Genomic DNA, 22,012 nt, shown 5'->3' on the forward strand with positions numbered 1-22,012 from the left:
TGCACACACGTGCAGGGCCAGTATAAAAGGTTGGCTGCCATGTTGTTTAGGCACACTGCAGTTGTAATAAAGAAGACTAAGGTCACACTAAGTTTAGCTCACAGTACTCAGCCTCATGGAGTTCTTCTATACACAATAGAAAGAGTGTAGCTCTTCAAACAATCAGATTGAAGAATCCCCACTGAACCACACAGAGTCTAAACCAGAAAATATAAAGCAGGAAATATAAATTAGATTTAAATTGATTACAGAAAGCAAAATAAAGATTGAAAAATGCAGATGGGATTAATAGAGAGAGATTAAAAAAGGCAGGCAGAAAAAGTAAACAAAACATAATTTTTGTTTTAAATCTCAAACACTATCTTCTGAGGGAATGAGACTCCACATTAATTTTTCAGGGCGAGAGAGGTTGTTCAACAGTAATAAAATATCCCAGTGTACAGGGGAGCAAGTGTGGAATGAAACAGATTTGGATAAGTTGGAATTTGTGAATTACATAGAATATACAGCACAGAAAAAGGCCATTCGGCCTAACTAGTCTGTGCTGGTATTTATATTCTACATGTGTCTCCTCCTATTCTATCTATCTCATCTCAGCCTTTCAGCATATCTTTCTATTCTCTTTTCTCTCATGTACTCATCCAGTTTCCTTTTGAAAGCATCTAAGCTATTTGCCTCAACCACTTCCTGTGGTAATGAGTTCCACATTCTAACCACTCCCTGAGTAAATACATTTCTTTTTATTTTCCTATTGGGTTTATTAGTAGCTATCTTGCATTTCTGGCCCCTAATTTTGAATTCTCCCACAAGCGGAAACATTCTCTCCATATCTACACTGTCCAACACATCCATAATTTTAAAGAACTCTATCAGGTCACCTCCAAGTCTTACCTTTTCTAAAGAAAAAAGCCCCAACCTATTCAATCTTTCCTGATAGCTGTGATCTCTCAGTTCTGGAACCATTCTCGTAAGTCTTTTTTGCACTTTCTCCAGTGCTTCTATGTCCTTTTTAAAGTATGGGGATTAGAACTGTGCACAATACACTAAGTGCGGCCTGACCAGTGAAGGGCAGACTTTGTAAAGCTGCAAGGAGCGTATTGGGCTAATAGTCTGAAAGTGACGAAGGCACAGACAAGTGTTGCTGCAGCAGTGAGATAAGGGTGGAGGCAGCTGATGGTTAGAGGTGGAAATAGATGGTATTGGTGCTGCAATGATGTGGGTTTGAAGCTCAGCTCAAGGCCAAACAAGATGAAGGCAGGGAGAGAAGCAGCAAAGCAGAGGGCTTTAGAGAAAGTGTTCCTGAGTTCTGGGCCAAAATGGCTGAAGGCACTACAGCCGAAAGTGCTCCTTTAAGCTCCATTGGTTTCAATCTGAGGAAGCTGCCAAAGAAAGGGAGGAAGTTGAATGCTTAGGTGTGGAATTATAGGTTGCAGCCAAATACAATGACTTTGGTCTTGCCAATATTAAGGTGAAGAAAGAACTTGCACATTTTGGACTTCATTTGGCTAAGCAATTGTACAGAACAATCAAGGAGTCAGGAGTGCTGACTTTGACAAGGGAAGTCTTGTTGCTGTAGGTGGCTGGAAACTAGATTAATAGGGAGTTGAAGAGTGAGTGATGTATAAGGTGGGCGGTGATGGTCTAATATTCCCCCTAGGCTGCGTGGCCATGCAACAGTCTGGAAATGCCCCACTGGCCGCTTGCCAGCTTTTAAATGGGAGAAACCGCGCATGCATGAAAATTTGAATGGGCCACGCAGCCACTTAAAGGGACCACACACGGACTTGGGGATGAAAAGGATGTAGACAGGGTGGTAGTCGGATTGAGCAGAGGGATCTCGGCTATTTGATGAGGTTGTGATGATGGAATCACAGGATCAGGAATTCCCACCCCCAGCGTGGCACACAACAAAGTAGGAGCACAGGAAGACCCCTTGGACCAACAAATAAGCTGTTGCAGCATGAGCTTGCACTGCAACAATTGATTTGATATCCGAAGGGGGAAAGGATGTTTGTCTGTTCCTGTCTGAACCAGAGAACTCGATGTTCACCATTTCACCCCATGAGTTACTTCTTTCTAGTTCTATTAGAGGGCCTTCTCCAGCCCTGCTATGGAATTTTGATAATTTGATGAATTCTGATTGTTTAAAGAGCCTCACCTGAAAAGTTAACCAATGCTTCTCTTTCAAATATTATATAACCTATTGTGCATCTTCCACATTTCCTATTTATTTTTCCTAGATTAATTTGGATTTGAGTTACCCTTTTCAAGATGATCGCCATTAAATTATTCTGAGAAAATATTTTAAATATAGCAACAATAATTTGCATTTATATAGTGCCTTTAACATAGTAAAACATCCTAAGGTTTTTCAGAGGAGTGTAATCAAACAAAAAAAATGACACCAAGCCAAAGAAAAAGGCATTAAGACAGGTGACCAAAAGCTAGTCAAAAAAGTAGGTTTTAAGGAGTGTCTTAAAGGAGGAGAGAGGTGAAGAGGTTTAGGGAGGGAATTCCACAGTTTGAGGCCTAGACACCTTAAGGCACGGCTGAAAATAGTGGGGCAAAGGAAGATCGGGAAGCACAAGGCCAGAATTGGAGGCACGCAGAGATCTCAGAGGGTTGTAGGTCTGTATTAAGTTACTGAGATAGGAGGGGGCGAGGCCATGGAGGGAATTGAACACGATGATGAGAATTTTAAAATTGAGCCATTCGGGGACTGGGAGCCAATGTAAGTCAGCGAGCACAAGGTGAATAAGACTTGGTGCGAGTTAGAATACGGGCAGCAGAGTTTTGCATGAACTCAAGTTTATGGAGGGTGGAAGATGAGAGGCCAGATAGGAGAGCATTGGAATAGTCAAGTCTGGAGGTATCAAAAGCATGGATAAAGGTTTCAGTGGCAGATGGACTCAAGCAGGGGCGGAAATGAGCCTTTTAAGGATGAAAATCCTAGGATGACTGACTAGCCACCTTTTATATCTGCCCTTCATTTTGTTTATTTTCAGAAAAATTTAATCTTATTTTATTTTAGTGAGCCATGTCCCCCTAAATGGTTTATTCATTTGCAATATGCAGGGTGCATACAATTTTAAATGGAGCTTTACATGTAAGGTATGCAAACACATACAGATGGCTATAACTCAGAAAACATATAATCTTCCCTGTAAGACAGCTTTTAAATCCCAACTACTTTTTGTTCATTTTTATTGTCTAGCCCATAAAAAATAGATTAGAAATCCATTTCAGCTAATAATTACAATAGTTGATTTTAATATACAGCTGGAGGTGAGAGGGAGAGCTCAATTCATAGAATCATAGAATGGTTACAGCACAGAAGGAGGCCATTCGGCCCATTGAGCCCATGCTAACTCTCTGCGCGAGCACTTCAGCTAGTCCCACTCTCCCGCCCTTTCCCGTAGCCCTGCAATTTTCTTTTTCCTTCAGGCACTTACCCAATTCCCTTTTGAAAGCCACAATTGAGTCTGCCTCCACCACCCTTTCAGACAGTGCATTGCAGATCCTAACCACTCGCTGCGTAAAAAAGATTTCCCTCAAGTTCTTCTGCCAATCACCTTAAATTTGTGTGATCTGGTTCTTGACCCTTCTGCCAATGGGAACATTTTCTCTCTATCTACTCTGTCTAGACCCCTCATGATTTTGAACACCTCCATCAAATGTCCTCTCCTCCTTCTCTATTCCAAGGACAACAAATCCAGCTTTTCCAATCTATCCACGTAACTGAAGTCCCTTATCCCTGGAACCATTCTTGTAAATCTTTTCTGCACCCTCGCTAAGGCCTTCACATCCTTCCTAAAGTGTGGTGCCCAGAAATGGACACAATTCTTTAGTTGAGACCAAAACAGAGTTTTATAAAGGTTCATCATAACTTCCTTGCTTTTGTACTCTATGAGGCCGAAATTCAGTCACGCCAGAAAGCTGGTGCACCCACGATTTTTTACCTGGTTTTACCGCCAGGTGCGATGGCGGCCACCCGATCGATTTACACCACTTTGAACTTTTTTTTGCATTGGACCGGAAGTCGGCCATAATGGGGGCGGAAGTGCAGCAGTAAGTACTGGTGAGGGGCGGAAGTTGGGGTGCTATCGGGTCTCCGCCGCTGTCACTCAGCAGCGGCGCGGTGGTGACATCATTGCGCATGTGCGTCACCACATCTCTCCCCTCACTTAAAAGGGAGAGAATCGGCAATTCTGTAGGTTCGGCCACTGGGCCACTAGGGAGGGTTTTGGCCAGGCCAGCAGTTTGGCACCCAAGAGGTGGTGCCAGGCTGCTTGTTGGCAGCCAGGCCCATCCCGGGGCAATAATTGGCCAGCCGATCAGGAAGTCAGCCGGCAAAAATAAAAACATGGCAGCCGCCGTGCCGCACACGCCCAGAACAAGGTGCACCAACAGAAAAAGCTGTCGGGGGCACTGCGCGGCACAACAAAGATTTTTGCAGGCAAATTTGGGGCGGAGTGTGCTGGAGGTGCGGGAGATCGGCAGTGCACGTTTTAAAGACGTGCTTGCGGCAGTCGGCAGCAGCTGAGTGGAAGTGGGGAAGGCCAAAAAATCCCATGGTGAATTTGGGTCATGGCGGCCAATCAACTGCAACATGGTGGCCACTTGATTCCGCCGCATGGCTGTCGCAAAACGACAATAACGGGCCTTATCGGGACCCTGAATTTTGGCCACCTTCAACAATTTGTGTATATATACCCTCAGGTCTCGCTGTTCATGTACTCTCTTTACGATTGTACCCTTTAGTTTATATTGCCTCCTTGTTCTTCTTACCAAACTGTATCATTTTGTACATTTCTGCGTTAAATTTCATCTGCCTCGTGTCCACCCATTCCACCAGCCTGTCTATGTTCTCTTGAAGTCTATCACTATCCTCCTCACTGTTCACTATGCTTCCAAATTTTGTGTCATCTTAAAATTTTGAAATTGTGCCCTATACACCCAAGTCCAAATCATTAATAGATATCAAGAAAAACTGTGGTTCTAGTGCTGACCCCTGGGGAACTTCCTCCAGTTTGGAAACCAACATTCACCATTACACTCTGTTTCCTGTCATTTAGCTAATTTTGTATCCATGCTGCCACTGATCTTTTTGTTCCATGGGCTGCAACTTTGCTGGCAAGCCTATTATGTGGCACTTTATCAAACACCTTTTGGAAGTCCATGTACACCACATCAACCACATTGCCCTCATCAACCCTCTCTGTTACCTCATCAAAAAACTCAATCAAGTTAGTTAAACACGATTTGCCTTTAACAAAACTGTGATGGCTATTGGGTTCCCCACACAGATGAGACTGCACACAGGGAGGTTAAAGTAACAGTGACCTCAGTCTTTAATGAGACACTCCAGAGTGAGGAACAGTGCTTAACGGCCGGCTTATATACAGTGCTCCCAAGGGATGCTGGGATCCCTTGAGACTTCAGGGGATGAGCTCCCTGGTGGCGGAACATGGGAATGCATGCTTTACAGATACACAACATCACTCCCCCCCCAAAGTCAAAGTGAAAACTATTTACAAGGTGAGGCAGTCGGGAGCATTTCTTTCCCTGGTGGATCACCTCGGTACAAATGTCTGTATTGCCGTACACAGGACTCTAAGTCAGAATCGATACCGGGCCACCACACATGGGATCTGGCTATCGCTTTCATCATTACTAGACCCGGGTGTGTGCTGTGGAGATCCGAGATGAACGTCACCCTGCCCTTTTTTGGTAGCACTACGCGGTTACCCCACAACAGGCAGTCTGCCTGAATGGACAGCTCGTCCTTTCGCCTCTGGAACAGCTTGATTGGCTCTTGCATTTCAATGGGGATGCTGGCCCAGCTCCCATGCAGTAAACAGTTTTCTACTAGGGACAGCAGAGGATCTTGGCTGGTCCAAGTCCTAATCTGGCGGGCAGTGACAGGTGATTTATCATTTTGAAACGCTTCCATGATCATCAACAAGTCTGCGGGCTGCGCCGCCATCAACAAGTTTGCAGGCTGCGCCATTTCCACCCCCGTGGTGGGCAATGGTAGCCGACTGAGAGCACCCGCACAATTCTTGGTGCCTGGCCTGTGGCAGATGGTATAGTTATACGCTGATAGCGCAAGTGCCCACCTTTGTATGCGGGCTGAGGCATTAGTATTTATCCCCTTGTTTTCAGCGAACAGGGATGTGAGGGGTTTGTGATCGGTTTCCAGCTCAAATTTGCGGCCAAACAGGTACTGATGCATTTTCTTTACCCCGAACACACACGCTAATGCCTCTTTCTCAATCATGCTGTAGGTCCTCTCGACCTTAGATAAGCTCCTGGAAGCATAGGCGACAGGTTGCAACTTCCCCGCAACGTTAGCTTGTTGTAATACACACCCGACTCCGTATGACGACGCGTCACATGCTAGCACGAGTCTTTTACACGGGTTATACAATACAAGCAGCTTGTTGGAGCATAAAATGTTTCTGGCTTCCTCAAAAGCAATTACTTGTTTTTTTTTTCCCATACCCAGTTCTCACCTTTGCGCAATAACACATGTAGGGACTCTAAAAGGGTGCATAACCCCAGTAGGAAGTAACCAAAATAGTTGAGGAGTCCCAGGAACGACCGCAGCTCCATGACGTTCTGTGGCCTGGGCGCGTTCCTGATAGCCTCTGTCTTGGCATCTGTGGCCCGAAAGCCGTCCTATGTGACTATGCAAACAATCTAATTTTTTGAGGTGAAGTACAGCAATCCCAAGCAGAGATTTAATATTGGAGTGGAATGTCCTGTATCTGATGGAATGTCTGAATTTTGTCAGTTATCAACAGGAGGTTCAGTGGCTGCAGCAGTAAAACTCAATAGGCATCTTTCTCCCCAAAAGCTCCACTTCTGTTGCCATGACGACGCATTTCGACCTCTTCAGTCGCAGCCCTACGTGATCCAGTTGCTGGAGGACCTCCTCCAGGTTTTGTAGGTGCTCGGCGGTGTCCTGACCCATGATCAATATGTCGTCCTGAAAGACCAATGTGTGTGGTACCGACTTGAGTAGGCTCTCCATGTTTCTCTGGAAGATCACTACAACCGACTGAATTCCAAACGGGCATCTGTTGTAGATGAACGGTCCCTTGTGCGTGTTGATACAGGTGAGGCCCTTTGAAGACTCCTCCAGCTCCTGCATCATGTAGGCCGAAGTCAGATCGAGCTTGGTGAACTTCTTGCCTCCTGCCAGCGTCGCAAATAGGTCATCTACCTTAGGTAGTGGGTATTGGTCCTGTAGCGAGAAACCATTAATAGTTACTTTATAATCGCCGCAAATCCTGACCGTGCCATCACTTTTGAGTACTGGAACAATCAGGCTGGCCCACTCACTGAATTCCACTGGGGAGATGATGTCCTTGCGTTGCAGCCTGTCCAGCTCGATTTCCACTCTCTCCCTCATCGTGTGAGGTACCGCTTGCGCCTTGTGGTGAATGGGTCGTGTCTCTGGGACCAAGTGGATCCGCACCCTCGCCCCGCAAAAGTTTCCATGCCTGGCTCAAAAAGGGAAGGAAATTTGTTAAGAACCTGGGTACATGAGGCCTCATCGACATGTGATAGCGCTCGGATGTCATCCCAGTTCCAGTGGATTTTGCCCAGCCAGCTCCTTCCTAGCAGTGTGGGGCCATCACCCGGGACAATCCAGAGTGGCAGTTCGTGCACCCGTCGGTGACCTTGACCATGGCGTTGCCCAGGACATTGATAAGCTCTTTGGTGTACGTTCTCAGTTTCGTGTGGATGGGGCTCAGGGCTGGTCTGAATGCCTTGTTGCACCACAGTCTCTCAAACATCTTTTTACTCATGATGGATTGGCTAGCGCCAGTGTCCAGTTCCATGGCTACGGGTAAGCCATTCAATTTTACATTTAGCATTATAGGTGGACATTTCAGCGAAAATGTGTGCACCCTGTGTACTTCAGCATCTGCCTCCTCTCTCTGAGGCTCAAAATTGCTTTGATCCACCATGGACCGATCTTTCTCTGCCACATGGTGGTTAGGCAGGTTTTGCAGAGCTTGCAGCTTGTTTGCAAGCTCGTTGGAGGTGCCTCATTGTTCCACAGCTCTTGCAAACATACCCTTTGAAGCGGTATGAATAGGCTGAATGGAAGCCTCCACAACGCCAACAAGGTGTGAATTGCCTTGCATTCATCCTTTGTTGGGGACTCTTGAGTCATCTGGGTCACCTGAGGCCTGCTGGCAGTTGCAAACTCGTGGGTTCTGCCCTGTATATTTCTGCTCGCAAACACAGTTCCAGTTAATTTATGAACATTGCTAGCACTTGTGGGCTGAGAGATTTCTTTGGTGTTATCACTGGTGGACATAAACGCCTGTGCTATTGCAGTGGCCTTACTGAGGGTCGGTGTCTCTTCAGTCAAAAGTTTTCGTAGGATGGTCTCGTGACCAATGCCCTGTACAAAAAAGTCTCTCAGCATTTGCTCCAGGTAGCCATTAAACTCACATTGACCTGCAAGTCGCCTTAGCTCGGCGACGTAGCTCGCCACTTCCTGACCTTCAGATTGCTGGCACGTGTAGAACCGATACCTCACCATCAGCACGCTCTCCGTCGAGTTAAGATGCTCCTGAACCAGTGTACACAGCTCATCATATGACTTATCTGTGGGTTTCACCGGAGCCAGAAGATTCTTCATGAGGCCTCTAGGTCGGTGCCCCGCAGACTGTGAGGAGGACCGCTCTCCTTTTTGCAGCGCTTCCTTTTCCGTTCAGCTTGTTGGCTGCAAAGTACTGGTCCAGCCATTCGACATAGGCTCCCCAGTCCTCACCCTCCGAGAACTTCTCTTGGATGCCCACAGTTTTCTGCATCTTTGCGTTGGATTCGTATTCTTGTCACCAGTTATTGTGTTCCTAACACATATGAGACTGCACACAGGGAGGTTAAAGTAACAGTGACCTCAGTCTTTAATAAGACACTCCAGAGTGAGGAACAGGCCTTAGGGGCCGGCTTATATACAGTGCTCCCAAGGGATGCTGGGATCCCTTGGGACTTCAGGAGATGAGCTCCCTGGTGGCAGAACATGGGAGTGCATGCTTTACAGATACACAACAATGGCTTTCCTTAATTAATCCACACTTGTCCAAGTGACTGTTAATTTTGTTCCTGATTATCGTTTCTGAAACTTCCCCACTACTGAGGTTAACCTGACTGGCCTGTAGTTTGTGGGTTTATCCTTACACTCTTTCTTGAACAAGGCTATAACATTTGCAATTCTCCAGTCCTTTGGCACCAGCCCCTTATCCAAGGAGGATTAAAAGATTATGGCCAGTACCTCCGCAATTACCACCTTTACTTCCCTCAGCATCTTGGGATGCATCCCATCTGGTCCTGGTGACTTATCTACTTTAAGTACAGCCAGCCTTTCTTGTACCGCCTCTTTATCAACTTTTATCCCATCCAGTATCTCAACTATCTCCTCTTTCACTTCGGCTTTGGCAGCATCTTCTTCCTTGTAAAGACAGGTGCAAAGTAAGCATTTAATACCTCAGCCATGCTCTCTGTCTCTATGCATAGATCTCCTTTTTGGTCCCTAATCAACCCCACCCCTCCTCTTACTACCCGTTTACTATTTATATATCTATAGAAGACTTTTGGATTCCCTTTTATGTTAGCTGTCAATCTAATCTCATACTCTCTTTGCCCCTCTTATTTCCTTTTTCACTTCTCCTCTGAATTTTCTATAATCAGCCTGGGTCTCACTCATATTCTCAACCTGACATCTGTCATTCGCCCCTTTTTTTGCTTCATCTTACTCTCAATCACTTTCATCATCCAAGGAGCTCTGGCTGTGGTATCCCTACCTTTCCCCCTCGTGCCAACATGAAGCAGTTGATATATTCAGGTTCTATTTCATTTACATATTGTATATGTAATGTCATAAATTCCTATAATGTAATCTGTCTCAGTAGTTGTAGTTGATATAGTTGTTCATTGTATCATTTAGGATTCAGTTTTAAACCCATGCAGTGCATGAAGAATCTATTTATTTCTTACCTTCTCTGCATTTTAACTGCTCGCATCCTTTAGAGGTAGGGTAGAAGCCTGAGGAACACTTTACACAGTGTGTGTCACTAGTGCATACATCACAGTTACTGGAGCACAGATTGCAGGTTTTATCAGCTGCAGGGTAGTGAGATATGGGGCAATATTCTCTGCATTCTCCTTTGAAAAAGTAACGGTTGTTCTTAAATTTATCTGAGAAGACAAGGGAAATGTGAATTGGCATTAAATACAATTACTGGCTTTAAATTATGTAACAAAATCTGACAGGAAATTCTATGTTAGTAATATGAGCCTCAGCTTGAAATGTATAAAACACTAGTTAGGCCACAGCTAAAGTACTGCGTGCAGTTCTTGTCACCACATTACAGGAAAGATGTGATTGCACTAGAGAAGGTACAGAGAAGATTTATGAGGATGTTGTCTGGCCTGGAAAATGTTAGCTATGAGGAAAGATTGAATAGGCTGGGTTTGTTTTCTTTGGAACAGAGGAGGCTGAGAGGAGACCTTATTGAGGTGTCTAAAATTATGAGGGGTCTTGATAGAGTGGATAGGAAGGACTTATTTCCATTAGCAGAGGGATACAGATTTAAAGTAATTGGTAGAAGGTTTAGAGGAGATTTGAGGGGAAATTTCTTCACCCAAAAGCTGGTGGGGGTCTGGAACTCACTGCCTGAAAGGATAGCAGAGGCAGAAACCCTCAGCACATTTAAAAAGTACTTGGATGTGTACTTGAAGTGCCATAACCTACAGGGCTACAGACCAAGAGCTGGAAAGTGGGATTAGGCTGGATAGTTCTTTGTTGGCCGGCACGGACACAATTAGCCAAAATGGCCATTTTGTTTTATTTTTGCTGATCTAGAAAATAGGAATTGGCACATATGGCTGTATCTACAAAGTTAATGTCTGCGCTTCGACCCATAGTTATTCGGCTGGAAGGGACATGTAGTGATTCCCTGGTGTAAATGGTAGCTTCAAGAATCCCTACACATATGTGAAATGCTGGTGCATGCTTGCAGTGGTTAGATTTGGCTGGAGTGTTCTGGAACAGCTTCACCATTTTTAAGCAAAAGCAACTTTGTAAAATATAAAACCACTTTTTACTAAGAACCAATGCCATTCTGGAACCCACTTTAACCATTGCAACTCAAGCTTGTACTTTTCATTTATGCAAGCATAAAACTGTGATCAGATGAACGTTAACAATAGAAATAACATCATGGATCACTTGTGAGATTAAGATTCAGTTTAGCATTAGTGGTTGTACGCAGCTAATATTTTCCTCTAAAGTAGAATGTGTACTCAGTAAAGTACCTGCTTATTGTATTTTTGCCATTGATAATACAATGCATTAAAATGTGTGAAGAAAGAGGCTCATTGTGATTGATTTTTACAATTACTGTGGTCTTACCTTTATTACATGATGTGCAGTCATTCGGTTCACCCCCTCTACATTCATTGCAGGTGTGATGACACTGGTGACACTGGCCATTCATGTCAAACTTGTCAGTGGGGCAGTTTATGACACAATGCCCATTATCAAAGAGCCTGAGGACAAGAAGAAAGGTGAGTCATTTGTCATAAAATCATAAAGGATGGGCATTTATATTTTACACTTTAATGGTTATTGAGTAATTCTCCCCAATTACAGAGGGGTGAATAATTTATAGGAGAAAATATCTAGATTGTTCTATTTCTTGGTGGTAGACCTGCACTTTAGAGCCCTGAGTTTAACTCAGGGTGCGAATCGGAGGGGGCCAAAGCATTTACATGCTCTAATTCTGACTCTTGCCCAAAGCTAGTAGGAATGGCATCAATACTGACTGGTGGGAGTCAAAATTTGTGGATAGTCAGGCTGCTGCCAAGGACCCACAGAAACAGGACCCAGCAAAGTGTATTAGGAATGGGGGGTGGGGGGGAAAGTGGCAAAGTCTGCGACTGGGGAAGAGGCTGATGCCTGGGATAGGGGAAGCCAAAGGTATCCTTTTTGACCAAGGAGGAGCACTCTTGCTCTTGCTCCTCAAGCCTACAATGAATCTTAAGAAAAATAAATCTTACCTGGGCCTCTTGTGGCCAGGATGCAGCCTGACATCAGCTTTTGCCAACACATTCAAGACTGTGTGGACCTTAGTTGGGTATGCAGTTAAAATGCCGCGCATGTCCTGATGGATGTGACTTTGCTATTTAATGTGGGCCCCCATTTCTCTGGGGCGAGCAGCAATGTTTCCTTTAATTTTTCTTTCCGTGCGCTGCCCTTTTAAGGGGCTGCGGAGCCTATCTTAAATACCGCGCATGAGTGGTTTTTCCCATTTAAAAGCCGGTGAGCGGTCTGCACAGGAGCTTCAGAGCACTGCATGGCCACGCAGCTTAAAAGGAACATTGGCATGCAGCCTTCCAGCGTCTGAATTCAGGCAAGTTAAGATGGGCAGGAGTGGGAACGCAAGGAAAATGTGGCACAAACGCACCTCCTCCCCCTCCATCACACAATCCCGACAGGTGGGGGCGGGGGGGGCGGGGGGAGCGTAAAATCAGGCCTTAGATGTTGAGCCTCATTCAAATAAAGGTGAGAACCCAAGTTATTATAGAAAGGCATAACCCCAAAATGTTGCTGATTTCACTCCTAATGCCTCCTGATTGCATGGTTCTAGGCCTGGTGAGATTCAAAGCAAATATTATCTCTCTGTACCACTACTCAGGGCCACCGCATAATGCACTGCCAGAGCACATTCTCTACTCTAAAAAAAAATCCAAACTGATAAAACAGCTGATAATGGATCCTCCTGCTAGATAAGATCAGGACAGCTTTTCCATGAATTCTTTTAGTTAATGTCTTTAGTTTGGGTGCACTGCTGACATATATAAATGTTAATTTTCCAAAGTTGATGCTGCTTCAGAGTAAATTCCATACAATGAGCTCTGCACTCACAAGTACTGATCATGGCCAAACCTGCCTGATCTTCTAAAGTCATCCCTAATTCAACATTCAAGGTGAGTCCCCCGTATGAAATACAGGCACCTTGGTGGGAAATGCCACACCGCTGTGGCTACATGTGGAGTGGAAAATGGGAAACATTTTTCTTGAAGGCTCCCAATACAATCAGTGGAATACAAATAGGCAACAAAAAGGCTGTGGAGGGAAAAGACTTTCAGCTGGGCAAAGTTTCTGGATTGAAAAAAAAAATTCCTCACAAAAAACTATGACAACAAAAATATGGAGCAGAAAATGGAAACTGTGAGCAATTGATGGAGCAGTGAAAAGCCTGAAATTCCTTGGGTGAATGCCAAAGTGGAGGTGCACTAAGTAGGTGGTGGGAGCATTGTCCAACTTTGCACTTCAGAGCACTCTCTCTGGAGAAGAACAGTGCAGCTTGCCAAACAGGGTCAGTGCAGGATCGGGAAATAGACTGGAAGCTGCCAAGCTAGGGACACCCAAAATTCTATATACCAGATGTCCCAAGTATGTATGCTTACCTACCCACCTGCTGCGCATTGCTGCTGGTAGATGTAAAGCTTATAGACCACCTTGAAACTCTTTCATTGCTCACCCATACTTCAGCAGTGGATTCATCAACTTAAAACTGAAACCCTTGGCATCTTAAAAAGGCTTTGCATAGCAAGACATTGTAACATAATTGAGGTCAAATTAAATGTGTTTAGCTACTAACACACAGAATGGGCTATAGGTTTTCCATGTGTCTGTCACTTCATGTGCTCCTTAAATTTACAACGTTTCAAGACTTATTTCTCTGCTTGTACTAATTGCGGAGGAGCCAGAAAATACTTGCTTTCGGACATCTCACTTATAAGACCATCAGAACATTAATAGAAGCTGAAGTTGCATTCCACGCCCAAGCTCTGGGGTAGTACCATTCTGTTCTTGATATGTCTTATCCCCCTTCTTACTGACTGACACACAGGTAGTCAAACAACCATAGAAACATTCCACACAGCATACTGCAATCCAAGCTCTGTTTGAAGATGCGTTTTGGAGCAGCATGCTAACATATGATCCTCTTCTGCCTGGAAAAGACTTTTAGTGATCAATCTGCACCATACAGCTTCCTGCATCCCTCTCACCAGTGTTTGCCAGCACCAGAACAGCTCTACACACCCTGGATGGTCCAATTAGTGCAGTTTCTAAGATAGCCAAAGGTGAAACACAATGCAGAAGCAAAGAGAAGCAAGTGCCACATATTAGACTTGTTAGCAAAATTGAATCCCATGGAATATAAAGGGCAGTAGCAACATGGATGCAAAATTGACTAAAGGATAGAAAACAGTGAGTTGTCACATATGGCTATTTTATGGACTGGAGGGGGGTATATAGTGGCCTTCCCCAAGGTTCAGGATGAGGACCACTGCAGGTTTTGATATAAATTAATGACTTGGACTTCGGGGTTTGGGCACAATTTTGAAATTTGCAGATGAAACGGAACTTGGAAGTGTAGTAAACAGTGAGGAAGATGGTAATAGACTGCAAGAAGACATAGACAGGCTGGTGGAATGGGTGGACACATGGCTGATGAAATTCAATGCAGAGAAATGTGAGGTGATACATTTTGGTAGGACGAATGAGAAGAGACCATACATACTAAATGGCACAATTTTAAAGGGGGTGCAAGAACAGAGAGACCTGGGGGTGCTTGTGCACAAATCTTTGAAGATGACAGGGTAGGCTAACAAAGCAGTTAATAAAGCATATGGGATCCTGGGCTTTATAAATAGAGGCATAGAGTACTATAGTATGGGCCTCCTTCTGTACTGTACTAGTCTATGATTCTATGCCAGTGCCAGAAAAGGAGCTGCTGCCCAGATGCCCATATAGGTGCCATTAAAAAAAAAAGAACCATTAACATTTATCAAGTGCCTTTCATAACTTCAGGACATCCCAAAGCGCTTTACAGCCAATAAAGTACTTCTGAATTGTTATCACTATTTTACTGCAGGAAATGAGGCCACCAATTTGCATATTGCAAGGTCCTACAAACAGCAATGAAATAGATTCCCAGATCATCTGTTTTCAGTGATGATTGTGGGATAAATGTTAGCCAGGACACCGTGAGAACTTCCCTGCTCTTCTTCGAAACAGTGCCCTGGGTCTTTTTATGTCCACCTGGTTTCACATCTCATCCAATAGATGGCACCACCAACAGTGCAGCGCTCCCTCAGTACTGCACTGGAGTGTCAGTGTAGATTTACATGCTCAAGTCTCTGGTGTGGGACTTGAACCCTCAACTTTCTAACTGAGTTGTATTAATAGCTTATGGCTATTTGATCATTAGCATATTACCCATCTTTTGTCTAGGTGCTTTTTCCATATATTTATGTAAATACAAAGAAATAACATTTAAAGATACCCCACTTTTAAAAAACCTCTTCGTGGAAAAATAATCAAAAATCCCCAAAAGATCAGTGCAAGCATATATGTGCAGATGACAAGTTGGCTGTTACTGCAAATGATTTCTGTGCTAGCCTGGAAGGAGCCAAAGGCAGAAGAATCGAGGGTAATGATGGCTTTGACTCCCGCTTCTGTTCTGGATTGGCTGCTTGTGTCTTTGCAGCAGATGGCACAACTGTACAACTGCATCCTCCCTGACTTAGAGCCTGCAAGGCCACTGGTCCTCAGTCATTACTAGGTAAGTGTTCCTAGGTTTCCAGACATGGTTGGTGACATAATGATGGGTGCAGCTAGTCCAGCTCTGGTGCCAGTCGATCTCCCTGGCATGCCTTTCTATACTCTGGATTAATTCAACCATTAAGTACCGCAATTAGGTGCTTTGAAAAGCAACTCAATCCTTCATTTTTGATTGACTTGCCAATGGGTACAGCATGCATTTGGATCCTTTCTTGCCACCTGAGTTGGAGTTAAAGTTTGTATTCTAAGAGCCATTTTTCAAATCCCCTCTCTTTTAGGACTTTGTTGTTCAGTTGAATTTTTTAATTTTTTGTTTACAGTTAACTTTCTGCAGGTTTAGGAGATAATATTCATCTGCTTTTGTATTAAGATAAACATTTCCTATATGTTATGATCATTAAAAGACAAAATAAGCACAAAAAAGAGCAAAAATGAAAAACCCACAGAAAAATAATAAACTTCCCTTTAAAAGTTCCCTTGCTTGTGGAATGCACTCTACACTCCCAAAGGATGGGAAATTATGTGAAGAATACTTTACATGCAATTTAAATTAAATTGAATAAGTTTTATGCCAATCTATAAGGTTGACTGGAAAATAACATGCCTTAAGAGTTTAGTGGAGAAATAGTACAATTGAAAATTGTGCCAACTCTCAGTTTTAGCACAGCCAAAGTGCCCCACAAGAAACTGATGGTCAAAAAACGTACCCTATAGTTCCTTTAATCAAATGCATAAACTTTGGCACTAGTGTAGTTTATAGCAATTCATTGTGTTATCTTCCTTGAACGGAGGCCCAACCAGTTCCCAACCACCATCATCCGCCTCTGCCTAGCTGAACTTGTTCTTACATTGAATAACATTTCCTTTAATTCCACTCACTTCCTCCAAATAAAAGGTGCCACTATGGAAACCCGTATGGATCCTAGCTTTTTGTGGAATACGTGGAACATTCCTTGTTCCAGTCTTACTCAGGTCTCTTCCTTCACATCTTTTGCCAATTGTGTTGATGCCGCTACCTGTTCATCATCCCGAACTGGAAAATCTCATCAACTTCCACGCCTCCCTCACCTTCACATGATCCATCTCGGACTCTTCCCTTCCCTTGCACAACTCCTTTATCTCCATTTCTGGGGATCATCATCATCATCATTAGCAGTCCCCTCGGAATCGAGGAAGACTTGCTTCCACTCTTAGCATGAGTTCTTAGGTGGCTGTACAGTCCAATACGAGAACCACAGTCTCTGTCACAAGTTGGACAGATAATCGTTGAGGGAAAGGGTGGGCAGGGTACCTGGCTTGCCACATGCTCCTTCCGCTGCCTGCGCTTGATTTCTGCATGCTCTCGGCGACGATACTCGAGGAGCTCAGCGCCCTCCCGGATGCACTTCCTCCACTTAGGGTGGTCTGTGGCCAAGGACTCCCAGGTGTCAGTGGGGATGTCGCACTTTATCAGGGAGGCTTTGAGGGTGTCCTGGTAACATTTCCTCTGCCCACCTTTGGCTTGTTTGCCGTGAAAGAGTTCCGAGTAGAGCGCTTGCTTTGGGAGTCTCGTGTCTGGCATGCAAACAATGTGGCCTGCCCAGCGGAGCTGATCATGTGTGGTCAGTGCTTCAATGCTGGGGATGTTGGCCTGGTCGAGGACGCTAATGTTGGTGTGTCTGTCCTCCCAGGGGATTTGTAGGATCTTGCGGAGACATCGCTGGTGGTATTTTTCCAGCGACTTGAGATTGTCCACCAATATCTACTACAAGCCATTGACCCTCATAGCTACCTTGATTAAACTTCTGCCACCCCGCTTCCTTAAGGACTCCTAGTTTCTCCAACTCCGTCGCATCTGTTCTGACGATATCACCTTCCACACCACTACTTCTCATATGCCTTGCTTTGCCCTCAACCAAAGATTCTCCTCCACTGTGGTTGACAGGGCCTTTGACCATGTCCATCCCATTGCCGCAATTCTGCCCTCACCCCTTCCCCTCCCTCCTCCTCTTCCCCTCCCTCCCAAAACTACGATAGGGTTTTCCTTGTCCTCACCTTCCACCCTACCAGCCTCCACATTCAACAACAACAACTTGTATTTATATAGAGCCTTTAACATAGTTAAACATCCTAGGACACTTCACAAGAGTGTTATAAAACAAAATTTAACCGAGCACATAAGGAGAAACTAGGGTAGATGACTAAAAGTTTGGTGAAAGAAGAAGGTGTTAAGGAGTGTCTTAAAGGAGGAAACATAGAAAATAGGTGTAGGAGTAGGCCATTTGGCCCTTCGAGCCTGCACCACCATTCAATAAGATCATGGCTGATCATTCACCTCAGTACCCCTTTCCTGCTTTCTCTCCATACCCCTTGATCCCTTTAGCCATAAGGGCCATATCTAACTCCCTCTTGAATATATCTAACGAATTGGCATTAACAACTCTCTGTGGTAGAGAATTCCACAGGTTCACAACTCTCTGAGTGAAGAGGTTTCTCCTCATCTCAGTCCAAAATGTCTTACCCCTTATCCTTAGACTGTGACCCTTGGTTCTGGACTTCCCCAACATCGGGAACATTCTTCCTGCATCTAACCTGTCCAGTCCTGTCAGAATGTTGTATGTTTATATGAGATCCCCTCTCATTCTTCTAAACTCCAGTGAATACAGGCCCAGTCGATCCAGTCTCTCCTCATATGTCAGTCCTGTTATCCCAGGAAACAGTCTGGTGAACCTTCGCTGCACTCCCTTAATAGCAAGAACATCCTTCCTCAGATTAGGAGACCAAAACTGAACACAATATTTCAGATGGGACCTCACCAAGGGCCTGTACAACTGCAGTATGAACTCTCTGCTCCTATACTCAAATCACCTAGCTATGAAGGCCAACATGCCATTTGCCTTCTTCACCGCCTGCTGTACCTGCATGCCGACTTTCAATGACTGATGTACCATGACACCCAGGTCTCGTTGCACCTCCCCTTTTCCTAATCTGTCACTATTCAGGTAATATTCTGCCTTCACATTTTTGCCACCAAAGTGGATAACCTCACATTTATCCACATTATACTGCATCTGCCATGCATTTGCCCACTCACCTAACCTGTCCAAGTCACCTTGCAGCCTCTTAGCATCCTCCTCACAGCTCACACCGCCACCCAGCTTAGTGTTATCTGCAAACTTGGAGATATTACACTCGATTCCTTCATCTAAATCAATGATGTATATTGTAAAGAGCTGGGGTCCCAGCACTGAGCCCTGCGACACCCCACTAGTCACTGCCTGCCATTCTGAACAGAACCCATTTATCCCGACTCTCTGCTTCCTGTCTGCCAACCAGTTCTCTATCCATGTCAGTACATTACCCCCAATACCATGTGCTTTAATTTTGCACAACAATCTCTTGTGTGGGACCTTGTCAAAAGCTTTTTGAAAGTCCAAATACACCACATCCTCTGGTTCTCCCTTGTCCACTCTACTAGTTACATCCCCCAAAAATTCTAGAAGATTTGTCAAGCATGATTTCCCTTTCATAAATCCATGCTGACTTGGACCAATCCTGTCACTGCTTTCCAAATGCGCTGCTATTTCATCTTTAATAATTGATTCCAACATTTTCCCCACTACCGCTGTCAGGCTAACTGGTTTATAATTCCCCGTTTTCTCTCTCCCTCCTTTTTTAAAAAGTGGTGTTACATTAGCTACTCTCCAGTCCATAGGAATTGATCCAGAGTCGATAGACTATTGGAAAATGATCACCAATGCATCCACTATTTCCAGGGCCACTTCCTTAAGTACTCTGGGATGCAGACTATCAGGCCCTGGGGATTTATCGGCCTTCAATCCCATCAATTTCCCTAACACAATTTCCTGACTAATAAGGATTTCCTTCAGTTCTTCCTTCTCGCTAGATCCTCTGTCCCCTTGTATTTCCGGAAGGTTATTCGTGTCTTCCTTCATGAAGACAGAACCAAAGTATTTGTTCAATTGGTCTGCCATTTCTCTGTTCCCCATTATAAATTTACCTGATTCTGACTGCAAGGGACTTACTTTTGTCTTTACTAATCTCTTTCTGTTCACATATCTATAGAAGCTTTTGCAGTCAGTTTTTATGTTCCCTGCAAGCTTACTCTCATACTCTATTTTTCCCCTCCTAATTAAACCCTTTGTCCTCCTCTGCTGGATTCTAAATTTCTTCCAGTCCTCAGGTTTGCTGCTTTTTCTGGCCAATTTGTATGTCTCTTCCTTGGATTTAACACTATCCCTAATTTCCCTTGTTCGAGATATCAAGAAGTAGCGAGGTTTAGGGAGGGAATTTCAGAGCTTAAGGCCTAGGCAGCTGAATGGATCTTCCTCCAGCGCGATGCCACCACCAGACACATGTTCCCCTCCCCTCCCCTTCCAGCATTCTGAAGGTATCATTCCTTATGCGACACCCTGATCCTCTCTTCCATTACTCCCAACACCTGCTCCTCTTCCCACAGCACCTACCCATGCAAGCACCGGAGATGCAACACCTATCCTTTCACATTCTCCTTTACCAACGCCTGGGGTCTCAAACACTCCATCCTAATGAAATAGCAATTCACTTGTACTTCTTTCAATTTAGTATACTGTATTCATTGCTCACGATGCAGTCTCTTCTACACTGGGGATACCAGATCGGGTGATTGCTTTGCAGAACACCTCTGTTCAATCTGCAAGCGTGATCCTGAGCTTCTGGTCGCTTGCCACTTTAATTCTCGATGCCACTCTGACCTTCTGTCCTCGGCTTCCTTTGCTGTTCCAATGAAGCTCAATGGAAGCTCAAGGAATAGCAACTCATCTTTCGACTGGGCACTTTACAAAGTTGTACCATCACCCCTTTTGTCATTTATTCACTCGTGCCCCCCACCCTATCACAGGCCTTCCCCCTTTTGTTCTTTTCTTCCCTGTCGTGCCACCCACCCCCATCTTTTCCCTGCCTCTGTACTGGCTTATAAACTGTCAAATCTTTCACCTCTTTCAGCTCTGATGAAAGGTCATTGACCTGAAATGTTAACGCTGTTTCTCTCTCCACAGATGCTATCTGACCTGTTGAGTATTTCCAGCATTTTCTGTTTTTATATCAGATAATATTTTGCTTTTGATCTGGAATAAACTTGACTGCAGTGTTTTAACTACAGAATAAAACAGGCAGAAACTTGGGAATAACATCAAAAGGACTCACCTTGGAACAGCACAACTGATGCACTCATATTTGCTTGGGCCCGAACATTTATCACAATAGAAATGACAGTTATGACACTTTCCTGCATCATCAATATATTCACCTAGAACAATAAAAAAATAATTAGGTGACATGTAATGCAAAAAAGATTTTGCATCATCTAATCATATTCAGATGTATGTGTTATTTGTTTCTGACTTTCACTGATGTATTTTTAGCACAGCACAAAATAGGATTCTACACTGGTACTTGACACATTACTTTTTTGATGATGCTACAATGCAAATTGTAATTTTATATAAAATATTAAAAACGAGCCCTTGAATTTGATCCACCATTCTAATCTGTGACAGTGTGTGATTGATCTTAATAGAAAGTCCGAAGAACAAAATAAACTAATTCCATAGTGTGTGATGTGCCAAAACATTGAAATTGGTACGTAAAGTTATGTTAAAATGAGAGGGGGAGAGAGAAAGAGTGAGTGAGGGAGGGGGAGAGTGAGGGAGAGAGAACAGCAATTTTACTGCTTAAGCACTTCATAAATTGGATTGAAATCTAATTTAACTATTCGGACTGTGGTACATAAAATTACACTACTGTAATCTTGCTAAAGTTGAAGTCAGCCTTCGCTCAATAGTAGCATCCCTACCTCTGAGGTAACAGGCTATGGTTTGAGCCCCACTCCAGAGAGCCAGGGTGAGTGGAGACGAGAGCTCTGATCTCTGAATACTGGGTTGACATCCAGCAGGATATTCACGTCTGATGGGAGTAGAGTGACGACTCCCTCATTGCATTTAGCCAGTTTTCCTGGTAGAAAGTTGTGAGTCAGACTAGTGACCTGTCCATGTTAAAAGGGACTTTGTTATTGAAAATGAGCCAGAGCACAATCTGCTGGATGTAAAGCAGCGGAAGAAATGGGTTGCCTCATGTGCCATTAGGGGAGGGGAAAGGGGAGGAGAGGAGAGGAGGAGGAGGAGAGGAGAGGGGAGGGGAGGGGAGGAGGAGGAAGAAGAAGAGGAGGAGGAGGAGGAGGAGAGGGGAGGGGAGGAGGAAGAAGAAGAAGAGGAGGAGGAAGAGAAGGAGAAGAATCTTGCTGAAGTGAATGTTGAAATTATCAACATGAAGTTGCGAATGATGTCACCAAGGGGCAGCATGTAAATGAGGAAG

At 44.4% G+C, this 22,012-nt stretch overlaps 1 protein-coding gene across 1 annotated transcript in view; it reads right to left on the minus strand.

Annotated features, from left to right (window-relative positions):
* LOC139237313 (proprotein convertase subtilisin/kexin type 5) overlaps window positions 1-11,526 on the minus strand; it is a 35,843-nt gene extending 24,317 nt beyond the window's left edge. Inside the window, exons 1-2 of the mRNA XM_070866999.1 lie at window positions 11,438-11,526; window positions 10,021-10,221 (exon numbers count right to left, since the gene is read on the minus strand). Coding sequence (XP_070723100.1) covers window positions 10,021-10,221; window positions 11,438-11,522 — 286 coding nt within the window. The 5' untranslated portion in view covers window positions 11,523-11,526. The remainder of the gene's footprint in view (window positions 1-10,020; window positions 10,222-11,437) is intronic.
* Between the last annotated feature and the right edge of the window lie 10,486 nt (window positions 11,527-22,012).

Source organism: Pristiophorus japonicus, chromosome 1 (assembly GCF_044704955.1).
Source record: "Pristiophorus japonicus isolate sPriJap1 chromosome 1, sPriJap1.hap1, whole genome shotgun sequence".
NCBI lineage: Eukaryota > Metazoa > Chordata > Chondrichthyes > Pristiophoridae > Pristiophorus > Pristiophorus japonicus.